This window comes from Rutilus rutilus (assembly GCF_951802725.1).
Source record: "Rutilus rutilus genome assembly, chromosome: 18".
NCBI lineage: Eukaryota > Metazoa > Chordata > Actinopteri > Cypriniformes > Leuciscidae > Rutilus > Rutilus rutilus.
The window spans coordinates 31321782-31337731 of record NC_140231.1 but is presented as its reverse complement, the minus strand read 5'-3'; the positions used below and the strand labels follow the sequence as shown (position 1 = coordinate 31337731).

Genomic DNA, 15950 nt, shown 5'->3' with positions numbered 1-15950 from the left:
GGGACTTGAAGGAGGTGGACCCCATTGCTTCACACTATAACCACTGAAAGATCTAAGACATTTTCTAAAATAACTGAAAATGTGTTCGTCTGAAAAAAGATTGACATATGCATCTCGAACGGCTTGAGGGTGAGCAAATCATGGGTTAAATATCATTTTTGGCCGAACTATCCCTTTAATGCGTTCATTCTTTCTTATATCCCTTTCTATCCTAAGCTTTTTTTTGTATTCATAGCACTTCTGGTGATATTGCCTCCTGAAGATGAATCGCATGCTGTATTCCTCATTTGTAAGTCACTTTGGATAAAAGCATCTGCTAAATGAATAAATGTAAATGTAAAGTGGTAGTTCACTTAAAAAAAAAAAGTAAAAAAAAAAGGATAAATCTGTAATTATTTACTCACCCTCATGTCGTTCCAAACTTAAGACACCTTAAGATATTTATAAATCACACCTGAGAGGTTTCATTAAGGCATTGCAGAACTAATCTATATGAATTCAGCCGTTTAATATAAGTCTATATGATCGCTTTATATGATGAACAGATTTAATTCAGGCTTTTATTCACATATAGGCTTGTGCTTCTGTACATGTATGTGTGTTGATCAATGTTTAGACGCAAATAAAATCTGTTCATCACATAAAGCGATCGCATCTCTTCACAAGACTTGGATTAAACCGCTTGATTCATATTTGTTTTATGACGCTTTTATGATCTTTTTGAATCTTCAAAGTTTTGGTTACATGGACTTTCAATGGAGGGACCAGAAATCTCTCGGGGATTCATTTCAAATATCATAATTTGTATTACGGGATTGGAACGACACGAGGTGAATAATAAATGACGTTTTTTGGCTAATCCATTCAGGTTTATTTCTACAGTGCGGATGTTGAGTTTGCAGCAGTTGCGCTGATGATACAAGCCCAGCCGAAGCCCTCCGCTCTGGGTCGCGTTCCTCACACCTTCCCCTTCCTACCAGACAGAGGAAATTCCTGCCCTCCGTTCCCATGACGACCCCCTACATGTCGGGAAAAGATCTGCGGACGCAGCAGTCGGGAATATTAACGGGGTGGGAGACTGTCGCCGCTGTTATTAACCAAATTTAAGAGACTTATGGAACAAATGTGCAGGATGGGATCAGACCGAACCTGGAAATTCTCGTCTAGACCTGCGGTTCTCGACAAACAGGTCAAAGGTCCGTTCGAACTGGTAAACAATACTGGTCTGGTACTTGACGTTCGAAGTGAAATGTGGGCCGTGAAGCAAAAGCAGTCGAGAAGGACGTCTGGGAAACCGGATCAAACTACAACCTAGAAAGAAGCTGGAGGTGTCTAGACAGAAACAGGGAGTGATAATTAGACGAGAAGAACGTAGGAGTGAATTAGGGATGAGAGCGATATGCTCTACAGTACAGACTAATGAGATTACACACACACACACACACACAGAGAGACAGAGAGGGAAAATCAGGTCAGATGTTAATGTGTGAACAACCTGAGTGTGTGGAACAAATCCTACACAGACACAATCAAAAGCACTTCTGTCGATAATTCAAGTATCTTCTAATCATATACTCTAATCATACACCGATGTTATGCTGTGTGCTTTTAGTGTTTTTCATTAATTGATATCGGTCTGATTATTTATCAGCATAACATTCATCAGAAGAGTCACTGTGAGTGGAATGTACATATAAACACTATTGTTTGGGGTTTTGTAAAGAAATTAATACTTTATTCAGCAAGGTGGCATTAAATTGATGAAAAGTGACATTTCTAATCATTTATATAATTCATATTCAACCAAGAACCCTGACAAATATTGATAATAATCAGAAATGTTTCTTAAGCAGCAAATTAAATCACATTAGAGTGATTTCTGAAGGATCATGTGACACTGAAGACTGGAGTAATGATGCTGAAAATACAGCTTTGATCACTGGAATAAATTACACTTTACTGTATATTCACATAGAAAACAGCTAATACACAATATTACTGTATTTTTGATCAGCCTTGGTGAGCAGAAGAAACTTAAAAATGTGGCTGCTTGACAGCGTGGGCTATTTCCAGCAAAGATTAACACCTATGGTAAAGGGTTTTATTACATCACTAACCGTCAGTACACAAGCCAATGACTCATAAACCTAGAGAGAGACAAAGAAAGATGCTACTGGAAATCAAATAGTGTGTATGTGCATTGAGAAATAGATAGAAAAGAACAGGAAGTGCACATGCATCCAGTGCCAGACAGTCATTAGTCATCTGTCTGTGTGCATACGTGCATGAGCGCGCGTGTGTGTGTGTGTGTGGTCTAATGATCAGCTAATGACTGTGATGTCAATACCATCTAAGCCAGTAAGAGGCAAACTCCTGTCTCCATGGTTACAAGCCCTTATGCTCTCAAGCAGAGGTCAGGGGTCAAAGGTCAGGTCAAGGCGAGACAGTGATCCCAAGAGGTAGATGGTCGTCGCCATGGCAACAGTCAGGTGAATGACAGAAGTGAGATGGGACAAATGACGATTCATCTTTAAGGTGAATCTTTTACTGCTTCGCTGAGATTTGAACACCGGTTTGACACATTATGATCTGAAACTGAGTGCCGGACTGCATATCGGCTTTTGGAGGACGCTGAGGAAAACGAGCTCAGCGTTTCCCGTCAGTAAACGCTCCAGCTGCTGCTGCGACAATCAAAAGAGCCTTTATACGGCAGAGATGAGAGGACTGAGGATGAAACAGATGGAGAAGAAAACGAGGGAGGAAAAGAAGGGCAGAGGAAGAGACAGGTAGGAAGTGTGTGTGTCTTTAGGGAGATGGTAAATAGGTCACTTTCTGACCTGTATTAAGACACTGAGACATCCCATAATCGTGGCACTGCAGTCTGACTCTCTCTCTCTCTCTCTCTCCGTACAGATCAGGGTTATTATAGTTAACTAAAACTTAAAGGGTCAGTTCACCCAAAAATGAAAATTAGCCCATGATTTACTCACCCTCAAGCCATCCTAGGTGTAGATGACTTTCTTCTTTCAGACGAACACAATCGGAGTTATATTAAAAAATGTCCTGGCTCTTCCCAGCTTTATAATGGCAGTGAATGGCCGTTTCTGTTTTGAAGTCTATCAAAGTGCATCTATCCATCATAAAAGTGCATCTTTCCATCATAAAAGTGCATCTATCCATCATAAAAGTGCATCTGTTCATCATAAAAGTGCATCTTTCCATCATAAAAGTGCATCTATCCATCATAAAAGTGCATCTTTCCATCATAAAAGTGCATCTATCCATCATAAAAGTGCATCTATCCATCAAAAAAGTACATCTATCCATCATAAAAGTGCATCTATCCATCATAAAAGTGCATCTGTGCATCTTTCCATCATAAAAGTGCATCTTTCCATCATAAAAGTGCATCTTTCCATCATAAAAGTGCATCTATCCATCAAAAAAGTACATCTATCCATCATAAAAGTGCATCTCTTAAAAGTGCATCTATCCATCATAAAAGTGCATCTATCCATCATAAAAGTGCATCTTTCCATCATAAAAGTGCATCTGTCCATCATAAAAGTGCCTCTTTCCATCATAAAAGTGCATCTATCCATCATAAAAGTGCATCTTTCCATCATAAAAGTGCATCTATCCATCATAAAAGTGCATCTATCCATCAAAAAAGTACATCTATCCATCATAAAAGTGCATCTCTTAAAAGTGCATCTATCCATCATAAAAGTGCATCTATCCATCATAAAAGTACATCTATCCATCATAAAAGTGCATCTCTTAAAAGTGCATCTATCCATCATAAAAGTGCATCTATCCATCATAAAAGTGCATCTTTCCATCATAAAAGTGCATCTGTCCATCATAAAAGTGCATCTATCCATCATAAAAGTGCATCTCTTAAAAGTGCATCTATCCATCATAAAAGTGCATCTATCCATCATAAAAGTGCATCTATCCATCAAAAAAGTACATCTATCCATCATAAAAGTGCATCTCTTAAAAGTGCATCTATCCATCATAAAAGTGCATCTGTCCATCATAAAAGTGCATCTATCCATCATAAAAGTGCCTCTTTCCATCATAAAAGTACATCTATCCATCATAAAAGTGCATCTTTCCATCATAAAAGTACATCTATCCATCATAAAAGTGCATCTTTCCATCATAAAAGTGCATCTATTCATCATAAAAGTGCATCTATCCATCATAAAAGTGCATCTTTCCATCATAAAACTGCATCTATCCATCATAAAAGTGCATCTATCCATCATAAAAGTGCATCTTTCCATCATAAAACTGCATCTATCCATCATAAAACTGCATCTGTCCATCATAAAAGTGCCATAAAAGTGCATCTTTCCATCATAAAAGTGCATCTTTCCATCATAAAAGTGCATCTATCCATGATAAAAGTGCCTCTTTCCATCATAAAAGTACATCTATCCATCATAAAAGTGCATCTTTCCATCATAAAAGTACATCTATCCATCATAAAAGTGCATCTTTCCATCATAAAAGTGCATCTATTCATCATAAAAGTGCATCTATCCATCATAAAAGTGCATCTTTCCATCATAAAACTGCATCTATCCATCATAAAAGTGCATCTATCCATCATAAAAGTGCATCTTTCCATCATAAAACTGCATCTATCCATCATAAAAGTGCATCTGTCCATCATAAAAGTGCCATAAAAGTGCATCTTTCCATCATAAAAGTGCATCTTTCCATCATAAAAGTGCATCTATCCATCATAAAAGTGCATCTTTCCATCATAAAAGTGCATCTATCCATCAAAAAAGTACATCTATCCATCATAAAAGTGCATCTATCCATCATAAAAGTGCATCTTTCCATCATAAAAGTACATCTATCCATCATAAAAGTGCATCTTTCCATCATAAAAGTGCATCTATCCATCATAAAAGTGCATCTTTCCATCATAAAAGTACATCTATCCATCATAAAAGTGCATCTTTCCATCATAAAAGTGCATCTATCCATCATAAAAGTGCATCTGTCCATCATAAAAGTGCATCTATCCATCATAAAAGTGCATCTATCCATCATAAAAGTGCATCTCTTAAAAGTGCATCTATCCATCATAAAAGTGCATCTATCCATCATAAAAGTGCATCTTTCCATCATAAAAGTGCATCTATCCATCATAAAAGTGCATCTTTCCATCATAAAAGTGCATCTGTCCATCATAAAAGTGCATCTGTCCATCATAAAAGTGCATCTATCCATCATAAAAGTGCCTCTTTCCATCATAAAAGTACATCTATCCATCATAAAAGTGCATCTATCCATCATAAAAGTGCATCTTTCCATCATAAAAGTACATCTATCCATCATAAAAGTGCATCTTTCCATCATAAAAGTGCATCTATTCATCATAAAAGTGCATCTATCATCATAAAAGTGCATCTTTCCATCATAAAAGTGCATCTATTCATCATAAAAGTGCATCTATCCATCATAAAAGTGCATCTTTCCATCATAAAAGTGCATCTGTCCATCATAAAAGTGCATCTGTCCATCATAAAAGTACATCTATCCATCATAAAAGTGCATCTTTCCATCATAAAAGTGCATCTTTCCATCATAAAAGTGCATCTTTCCATCATAAAAGTGCATCTGTCCATCATAAAAGTGCATCTATCCATCATAAAAGTGCATCTGTCCATCATAAAAGTGCATCTATCCATCATAAAAGTGCATCTATCCATCATAAAAGTGCTGCACACGGCTCTGGGGGTTAATAAAGGCCTTCTGAAGTGAAGCGATGTGTTCGTGTAAGAAAAACATCCATATTTAAAACTTTAGCGACTAAATACGTATGATGTAGATGTAGAAGTATTGTAAGTTTTGACGCCTCTCGCGGTTCAAACAAACAGGGCTGGGCAACAAACTCAAGCTCCTCCCACATTTCTCTTAAAAAATTGTCGTTTTAGACTTCTAATTCGTGACTGGTGTTTTGTTTTGCTCTATCCTTCGCCATGCGTCGGGGCAAGTGTTACCCTTTCGCCGTAAATCGATGCGTAGGCCGTCTGTCGGAAGCTAGTTATTTTAGTCGATAAAGTTTTAAATACGGATATTTTTCTTACACGAACACATCGCTTCACTTCGTTTCGATCCCATTTATGCACTTTTATGATGGAAAGATGCACTTTTATGATGGATAGATGCACTTTTATGATGGATAGATGCAGTTTTATGATGGATAGATGCACTTTTATGATGGAAAGATGCACTTTTATGATGGATAGATGCACTTTTATGATGGATAGATGCACTTTTATTATGGATAGATGCAGTTTTATGATGGAAAGATGCACTTTTATGATGGATAGATGCACCTTTATGATGGATAGATGCACCTTTATGATGGATAGATGCACTTTTATGATGGATAGATGCACTTTTATGATGGATAGATGTACTTTTATGATGGAAAGAGGCACTTTTATGATGGATAGATGCACTTTTATGATGGATAGATGCAGTTTTATGATGGAAAGATGCACTTTTATGATGATAGATGCACTTTTATGATGGAAAGATGCACTTTTATGATGGATAAATGCACTTTTATGATGGAAAGATGCACTTTTATGATGGAAAGATGCACTTTTATGATGGATAGATGCACTTTTATGATGGAAAGATGCACTTTTATGATGGAAAGATGCACTTTTATGATGGATAGATGCACTTTGATAGACTTCAAAACAGAAACAACCATTCACTGCCATTATAAAGCTTGGAAGAGCCAGGACATTTTTTAATATAACTCCGATTGTGTTCGTCTGAAAGAAGAATGTCATCTACACCTAGGATGGCTTGAGGGTGAGTAAATCACGAGTTAATTTTCATTTTTGGGTGAACTGACCCTTTAAACCATAAAATAACTTTTGTTACTTAAAATAAAATAAACACTAATTGAAATAATGAACTTTGTTTTTACCCCAGCTAATTTCTCATTTTCATACGCATATCGGCTGCTTGATGTCTTGGAAAGCAGCTCATGCAGTCAGATTTTAGATAGCTGGCGACATCCATTTCATAAGATGTTCTTCATGTACAGACACACAGTCTTAACATCACAGACTGCATCTGTTCCCATAGATTGAAGGAAATCCCATGGCGATAACAGTGACAGCAGACAAAAACAGTGTGTGTGTGTGCGTGTGTGAATGTTGTTTGTCTTATAAGATATGACAGAGGAAAGGCTTGCAAAATCAAATGAAGTCTAAACTCGTGCTTGATAACTGCCGTTTTGGACATCCTTCCCATAAAACTCCTCTGAGAAACACAGAAATACACAGAGCCGGAGCCCAATCATGCGCTTCTACTGAAGAAAGGGTGGTTCTGGGAAAACTGGCTCTGCATTGGCTCTTAAACCCGCTGGTGGGACAACATCCTCACAAAGTCCGGTCTTCAAAACAACAACATCAACAAAATAGACAACACAAACCTAAACGGCTTCTGTAATAATGACACTTGAAAACAAACACCCGGGACAGAACTCTAATTGTATAATCCTAATAATATTGCACAGCTATTTAATTACATTTTATGAGTACATAAAACTCAGTTTTCTGTCCATCTCAAATAAAACAATTAATAAATAAATTGATTAATAAAAAATTATATATTATACTTTAATCTTTTTTATTCATCTATTATAATTAATAATAATTGATTACTAATTTAAATTACTGTTTTTAACTCAAATACCCTCTGAATGCTTCATCAGGGCTTATAATAGCATTTGTATTAATAATATAATAATAATAAAAAAATATGAAATAAATAATAATTATTATTTGTAATCATTATAATTATTATTATGTATTACTATTATTATTTAAATAATATTAATGATAATTGTATATTTTTTTATGATTAAAAATTTATTGGTATTAATTTTACTCGTTTCAATAACTTATAAATGCTTCTCCAGATGTATACTATTATTATTATATTTCTTATTATATTAATAAAATAAAAATAAATAATAATAATTATTATAATATAATAATCAGATTTTTCCATATATTTGTATTTATTTATAATGGATTACTATGAATTTTATCTGTACATTTTTATAACTTTTATAACGATTCACCAGAGATTGTGATTGCATAAAGATCCTAAATCAAATTACTTTGGGTGTTAAAATATTTCCTCAGAAACTAGGAGTACGTCTGTTCGTTTTTCCGTGGGCAGGTTATGTAGTAACATGCAAGATGTCGTCATCATTCAGTGGAACTGTGGAAACTGATGGAAAAGGGAGTGTGAGTGAAGATATTCAGATAGAAAGAGAGAGAGACAGATGGACAGATGGAGAGGAATAGATGTGAATGGAAGGAGAGCGAGGCACAAAGCAGGGGTGCGGGGCTTAATCAGGACAGCAGACAGCAGTCTGACCCACCCAGACACACAGCAGACATCTGCAAGGCTCCGGCCTCAGGCTGTTTGTGGAACAAACACACACACACTGAAGACTCCCATCATCTCACACACACTCCATTTACATCCCCATTGTCCCAGACACCCCCACCCCCATCTCTAGGGTTGGCTGCTGCCCTCTAGGGTCGAATCCACTGACCTATATGACCTCCTGAAATAGCCCCTCCCCCTTTCCTCCCAAGCTCCGCCCTCCCTTTATGTCTACTATGTGTCTTTATGTCTAGCCAGAAGGACTGTCTGCAGACAGACACCCACACACACACACACACACACACCTAATGATGCTCTAAGATCGTGTCAAGGGCTCAAGGTAGCTGTTTACACCTGGTTTTAACATCCGCTGATCAGTTGAGGCCAAAGTAAATGTGTATTGGCGGGGCTGGATGCTTATTTTTTCCCAAGGAGCACATGTGCAACTAATTTGAACATTTTAGGACCGCATAAAAGAAGTTTAGGTGCGCAATGAAAATGTATCAAATAATTTGTTTTTCCCTGATAAAAAAGTATACGAGGAGACATTTAAAAGGAACATGATTTTATATATTTGAAAGTAAAAATCATACCAGGTTTTTTAATATTTCTGCTTCATACTGTATTTATTTAATAATCACAGAATTACTTACAGTAACACTGAATTAAATTCCAGATACAGTGTGTTGTGTAAGCGAAATACCAATAAAAAATTTAAATAAATAAAAATGTTTTGCATAATGCGGGACTTTTAATTATAAACAAGCAGAAATGCAACGAGACTCTTATTTTGAAATGTCTTCACTACTTCCATATGCTCATTTAGACGGTGAGGGTGATCAAATATGCACTCTTAAAACCACCATAAAGTAAATATTTTCATAATTCATCAACCATAAATCATAAGCATTTATGAAATGTAGACATGCATTTTCTGTAAATGCTGCTTTGAAATGATGATATGTATTGCGAAATGTGAATTTATTTATTTTATTTTATAACAGCAATGAATCTACTTTGAAATGTACACCACTCATATTAATTTGATTAAATCATAGCCTTTTGAAGTTTAATTATCACGATATCACGCCATAATCACGATCCTCTTTAAAAGATAACCAAGACTTTTGTTATACCATTTAAGACTTCGGACCTTAAAAATGAAAAGAAATATGAATTTAAGACTTTACCTACTTTTTATTCGCACATGTACTCCTTAACACATTTTACAGTTCGCACACATCTATTTTTAGTCACAAATGCATGAAATGTGTCCCTTGAAATGCAATGCAAGTCGCTTTGGATAAAAGCATCTGCCAAATGCATAAATGTGAATGTAAAATGCTCGAGCCCTGATGGGTTAATGTGAACCAGTGAACTGAGGGATTGACTCACATAGTCGGGCAGGACGGTCCTGTCGTCTGCTCCCAGAGGCCCGTGCAAGGACTGGGTCGCCTGCTCCAAAACTTTATTGTGCTTCTTAGACAGCAGAGCAAACAAACTGAGAGAAAGAGAGAGAGAGAGAGAGTGAGAGTTAGAACCACAAAGTCTTGCTTGAAATCATTACACAAGATTGTATTTGTCTCGTCTGTCACCGTATCAGCGGAAAATCAAAACGGCGTGTCACGATGATGAACGACGGTGCGTCGTAAACCTGCTGCGTTTGTTTTGCCTACCAGATTTTCAGATGTACAAGATCGTAATCTCCTCGTATGCCTTCGAGAAGAAGACTGGCATCTTTAATCGATGCTACCCCTGCAAAGATAGGCCACTTAAATATGCTGACTTCTGCGATACCTTGCTTTGGAAAACGTTCAAAGGCAGCACGACATGTACTCTTTCCTGGACGCAATCCCACAATGCATTGTGCTGAGCTCAGAGAAAGATGGCAGACAAAGCAAGAGAAATGTTGATTATAAATATACTTGCATTTCATTCAATACTGAAAATGATCTATGAAAAAGGTGCAATTAAAAACATTATTTTACCCAATACTTCTGTATTTTAATGCTAATTAGGGTTTTGCTGTACGCTTAACATTCTAACATTAAATTCTAGTATGAATTATGAGAATAATTCTTAAATTATGGTATTTATTAATATTTTTAATTAGCTTTTATTTTTATTTTTCCAGTTTTCATTTTTATGATTTTTTTTTTGCAATATTACAATTTAATATATAATTATTCATTTATTTTTTATTTCAGTTTTAGTTCAATTTTAGTTTTTGTTTATTTCCAGTTAGTGGTTTTAGTGCTTCAACTCCGACTTATTTTAGAACATTTCTAACTTTTATTTAGTTTAGGGTTTTTCACCTTTCGGCTTTATTTCAATGAACAAAAATGCTTTAAATTGACGCAAGTGGAGTTGCTGCCTGTGTCGGTCACTTATTAGGGTCCATGACAGCTATAAAAAGTTATATAGGCGGCTCAGCAGGCTTTGGGACTGTGCTCTGGTTTCAGAGCTCGTTTAATGAAGCTTAAGTTTGTACAGTATGTAATTTGGGTCAGAGTTTTCTCTCAGGTCTGGGCACGAGGGCTGGATCAGAAAAACCTCCAGACTTGAGTTTCTCTAAGAAGTTTTTCGAATCCAGCTCGACAGGAAAATGGGTCACATTTTAGACTCAGGGAGACAAAAGCCTACAGGACAGCGTGATCTTCTGAAGCATTTCTGCCCTCGCTCTGAGAGTTAAAAATATAGAAACCAGGCTGAAAGTTTCCAAAAACTTGAATTTTTTCTTAACAAAAGCCTCAGTCACAACCTTGGCTGTGTAACAGGGGGTGGTGTGGCGCAATGGATAAGACACATGCCTTTGGTGTGAGCCGAACCCGGGTTCGAATCCACTGTGAGACACCAATGTGTCCCTGAGCAAGACACTTCTCACTTCTGTGTCCGGCGTGCGACCTCTGACATATATATAGCAATTGTAGTCGCTTTGGATAAAAGCGTCAGCTAAATGTAAATGTAACTGTGATTAAAATACAGTCTGAATTTAAAGGGATACTTCACCGATGAGCATTAAGCTTTGTATCAGTAGAAACCCAGTAGTATTTTCGAATGACCGTGTTTCCCTCCCTCATGTCCCCCTGAGACGAGAGATTTCTGTATTGTGTGTCTGGAAAAAAACCTCAGATGAAGCAAAAATCGTCATTTAGGCGAGAGACTCCAGCCAGTAGGAGGAGCTCGTTCCGCATGTCTTCAACCCGCCCATAGGGGGATCTCACGACAAAACTGCGTCTTTTCAGTTTCGAGTCGACTAGTAGCCTAGCTGTGTCATTTCTTCCGATACTGCCCTCTGTAACCGGTAGGCGTGGCTTGGGAGCGGCCTCGTAGGGCAGCGAAGCAAGTGCATTCTGGGAGTTGTTGTCTTTTCATCCACTTTTCTCAGTCTAGAAGGCTCCAACTTCTAAAATAATTTCACATTTCTACTACATAAATGACCCAATTTAAATACACATTCATCTTTCCAGCGGTGAAATATCCCTTTAACCAGTGTTGTTTGTTAACTAAAACTATAAAACTGTTTTTATTGTTAATTTAAATAACTCGTATATAATATATAAACTTATATATACACACAGTATATTAAATGAAAGCTTAAAACAAAAAACTTGAAGTACTAAAATGAGTAAAACTTAAATAAATCAAAGCTAAATAGAAATAACAAAAGCACATAAAAATACTACAACTTAAAATTAACACTGAAAAATATGAAAATAACAGCTTATTAAAAATATTAATAAATATTATTAGAACTATTTGCAAGCATCACTTCTCTTTTCCCACTGAGCATTGCATTCTGGGATTGTCAGATGCTGTCTAGGTAGGCAGTTTACTAGGTCATCATGTTGTAAATCAAAAATCACTCTCACAGGCATACATATACCCACATTAACAGCTTTCCGACCTGGATGGCACTTAGTAATAGCGTGTGTGATAATAGCCAGCCTGAGATTAGCCAATCAGAGTCCTTGTATGTTAAAGGCAGAATTAAACATAAATCATGGGTAATGATGAGTTCCCTCACAAGGGTGACCTTCAAATCCTCGTCTGCTGGAATGTGTAAGTATACGTGGGTGAAAGACAATGGAAGTGCTGTGCATGCGGGGTTATGGAGAGCAGCAGGCATGATGGGAAGGATTAATGCGTCTCATACTGATGACCTCATCAATCACTAAAGGACTGCACATGCCTTGAGCTCTAACCATATGAAGCAGTCATACAACACACACACACACACACTGACTTCTCTTCACTCTTACAACCCTTGAGTATGTTTGGAATCGCACTTACTAGAATTGCAGAATGAAAACTATGGAAATGTTATGCGAAATAAATATAAACTATAAATTAATTGCAGAACTAAGTGACTGATATTATTGGACTGCTAAGTAATGAATATTTTCAGAATACTGCATACTGTTTGTACTGTGTAAAATAGACTAAAAACTAAAAATAACAATTCATTTTAAATACATAAAAAAGCAGTAGTTTCATATAGTAAGTGTTGTCCGGTTCAGAAAAACAATTTGTAATATGGACTCATGCACTTTCTGTAAAGCTGCTGTGAAATGATGTGTATTGTGAAAAGCGCTATATGTCTAGTTGATTGGTATATATTATTTCATTTTTTTAACACAACATCGGACTAAAAATACTACAAATAACATTTAATTTTAAATATATGAAAAGGTAAAGGTATACAAAAAGTGTTGCACAATCATGAAGCCAGTATCATGAAGAAACACTTCAAACAGTGGTGTGCACATCTTGAAAATATACATTTTTTTTGTCATATATATGTATAATAACATATATATATAGTATATATTAGCGTGGCCAATTGATTAAAAAAAGTTACTAATTAATCGCACATTTTTCTGTAATTAATCGTGATTAAATCACACTTAACATTAAAGTTTTTAATATATTTTATACTGTACTCATTTCACATTGAATCTCCAAAATAATGAAACAACATTAGGACGGTATATTTTAAATATTTGTTTAATGGTATCTTTTTGCTTAGCAATATGAATGACTGATACCAGTAGTGACGTCTCAGATAAATGACGTCTCCAATTTTAGCCATTAAAGGGGTGGTTGATTATGATTTCACTTTCCTAACTTTAGTTAGTGTGTAATGTTGCTGTTTGATCATAAACAACAAGTTACAACGCTCAAAGTTCAAAGCAAAGGGAGATATTTGCTTTTAAAGAAATCGCTTTTTAAGGACTACAACAAACGGCTGGTAGAGACTACACAAGCTTCCTCCCGGGTTAGTGACATCACTAACCCTAAAATTTACATAAACCCCGCCCCCTGGAACACGCAGTCCATGTTGAGAAGAGGAAGAGTTGTTGTAGTAGAGCACATTTGTGAGTCTGCTCAAGCTGTCGCATCCGTCTTTTCACACACACGTCACTCTGTAGGCATTTTACAACAGTTCCCACACTGGCCATTTATAGATTATCATGACAGAATATGCTAATCAAAGACTTGAAGATAGTTAACTCCACATCAGCTACATAAATCCATCAACTAACCATTCAGAAACGTCCTGTTGCTTCTACATGTTGTCACTTCTACTTTAGTCTCTCCATCATTGTCCGACTCCGGTTTGAACATAAAAGGCAGAACAGTTTCTGACATTTTAGTGCTTGTCTGCGAGGTAATCGGAGCTGCTAACACACACGAGCTCTTGAAGCCCCGCCCTCTGTGCCGGGAGCAGCAGCTCATTTGCATTTAAAGGGACACACACGAATGACGTGTTTTTACTGACCCTCAAAAAGGGACAACTTTAACATGCTGTACAAAACTATCTGTGGGGTATTTTGAGCTAAAACTTCACATACACACTCTTACTTATTTTACATATTGTAAAAAGGGGCATTATATCACCCCTTTAATTATAGCCATTCAACATTACAGAATATAGAAAGCTATAATTTTTAACATTTAATAGGCTTTGAAATATGTGTCAACTTTTCATGTAAGGGAGCTTAAAACAATCTTCACAGAAACCCATTGTAATTAATGCCACATTTAGCTGTGCCTTCAGTATGTCAGGGCTTCTTCTACTGGCCCAGTCGATTGTATTGAAAATTAAATCAGAGTTGATTTATTGTTTGCTGAGTTTGATCATATTTTTGTGATCATGTAAGATTTAAAACATTAATCTGCCTTCTGCCATTCCTTCTCGAATAAAAAAACAACAACATTGCGCGCTGCGCCTGCGTCAGACTGTTGCTGGACAGGATTTACTAAAAATAGGAGTTATTAAAATCGCGATAATCAAACACGGTTTTAATGATAATTCAATTTTAAACGATAATACTAACCGTCAGTACATTTTATTGTGGTTTATAGTGAAACCGGTAATCGTCCCATCCCTAACGCGCACCAGTACAGATTTGAGCTCTTTTTTTTGCGTCTTATCACGCTTGAATGGTGTAATACCACTTGTACGAACGATAGCGTGATCTTATACTGTAGCGCAGCCAAAAAGAATGGATGCTGCGTTAATTGCATTCAATATTTTCAATGCGTTAAAATTAAGAAAAAAATAAAAAAATAACAGGTTAATTTTGACAGGGCTATACATATTGTACAGTATGTAGTTAGCTAATATTCTTTTTACCCATTTTCTTACCTGTGCATGTGAGCATGTGTGTTGCATCTATACGCTGCATTAATGTTCATTAAAAACCTGACGGCGATGGCTAATATAACTTCAGTCATGGATTATTATTCTGACAGCTAAAAACATCTTGCGTCATGGAGAAAACAACAACATGTCATTATAGTTTGTGTCAAATTAGAGTCGGATCAACTCATCTGCTGTGAAACCGTATCCTTCCACGAGAAAATCTCGACGGTACAAATCAGTGTTATTTTATGAATATACTTTTACTTATTAATATACTATTTTATTAATATTTACGTTTTCATTTTAACTTTTAAGTTAGCAATTTTGTTTTAGTAATTTTTATTAGTTTATTTAGATATAATTGTTTTAGTACTTTATCTTGATGAATAAATAAATATGATAAATTTTGCCTTGGCAAAAAAAAAAAAGAAGTTTAATATTAATGTTGATTTTATTTCAAGTATTGACTTTTTGTTTTAGTTAATGGTAATAACCCTGGAACAAAACTCACCACCATGATGCTAGATTGTTGCTAGGGTGTTGCTAAGTGGTTGCTAGGGCATTCTGGGATATACTGACCCAAAAGAGTTCTCCCATCCGTTTTATGATCCAGCAGGATAAATCATGCATCTGATCATTTAGTAAAGTAACGGCACACTTCTGCACAAAAACACACATGGCTTGAGGAATCAAGACTGCAGGTCGACACAAACTGAAATTTAAAGTACATGAAACAGTGCTTGACTTAGCAAACACCACGCAAACAGGAAAACAAATCGGAACATAAATATTATCATCCCGCCTGGTCTTATTATCAACTGTTTCCTCTAAAGCAAACAACAGCAGCCCA

General features: G+C 36.2%; 1 protein-coding gene across 1 annotated transcript in view; it reads right to left on the bottom strand.

The window, feature by feature from the left end:
* dym (dymeclin) overlaps positions 1–15950 on the bottom strand; it is an 80259-nt gene that overhangs the window by 19622 nt on the left and 44687 nt on the right. Inside the window, exon 14 of the mRNA XM_084386620.1 lies at positions 9847–9952. Coding sequence (XP_084242746.1) covers positions 9847–9952 — 106 coding nt within the window. The remainder of the gene's footprint in view (positions 1–9846; positions 9953–15950) is intronic.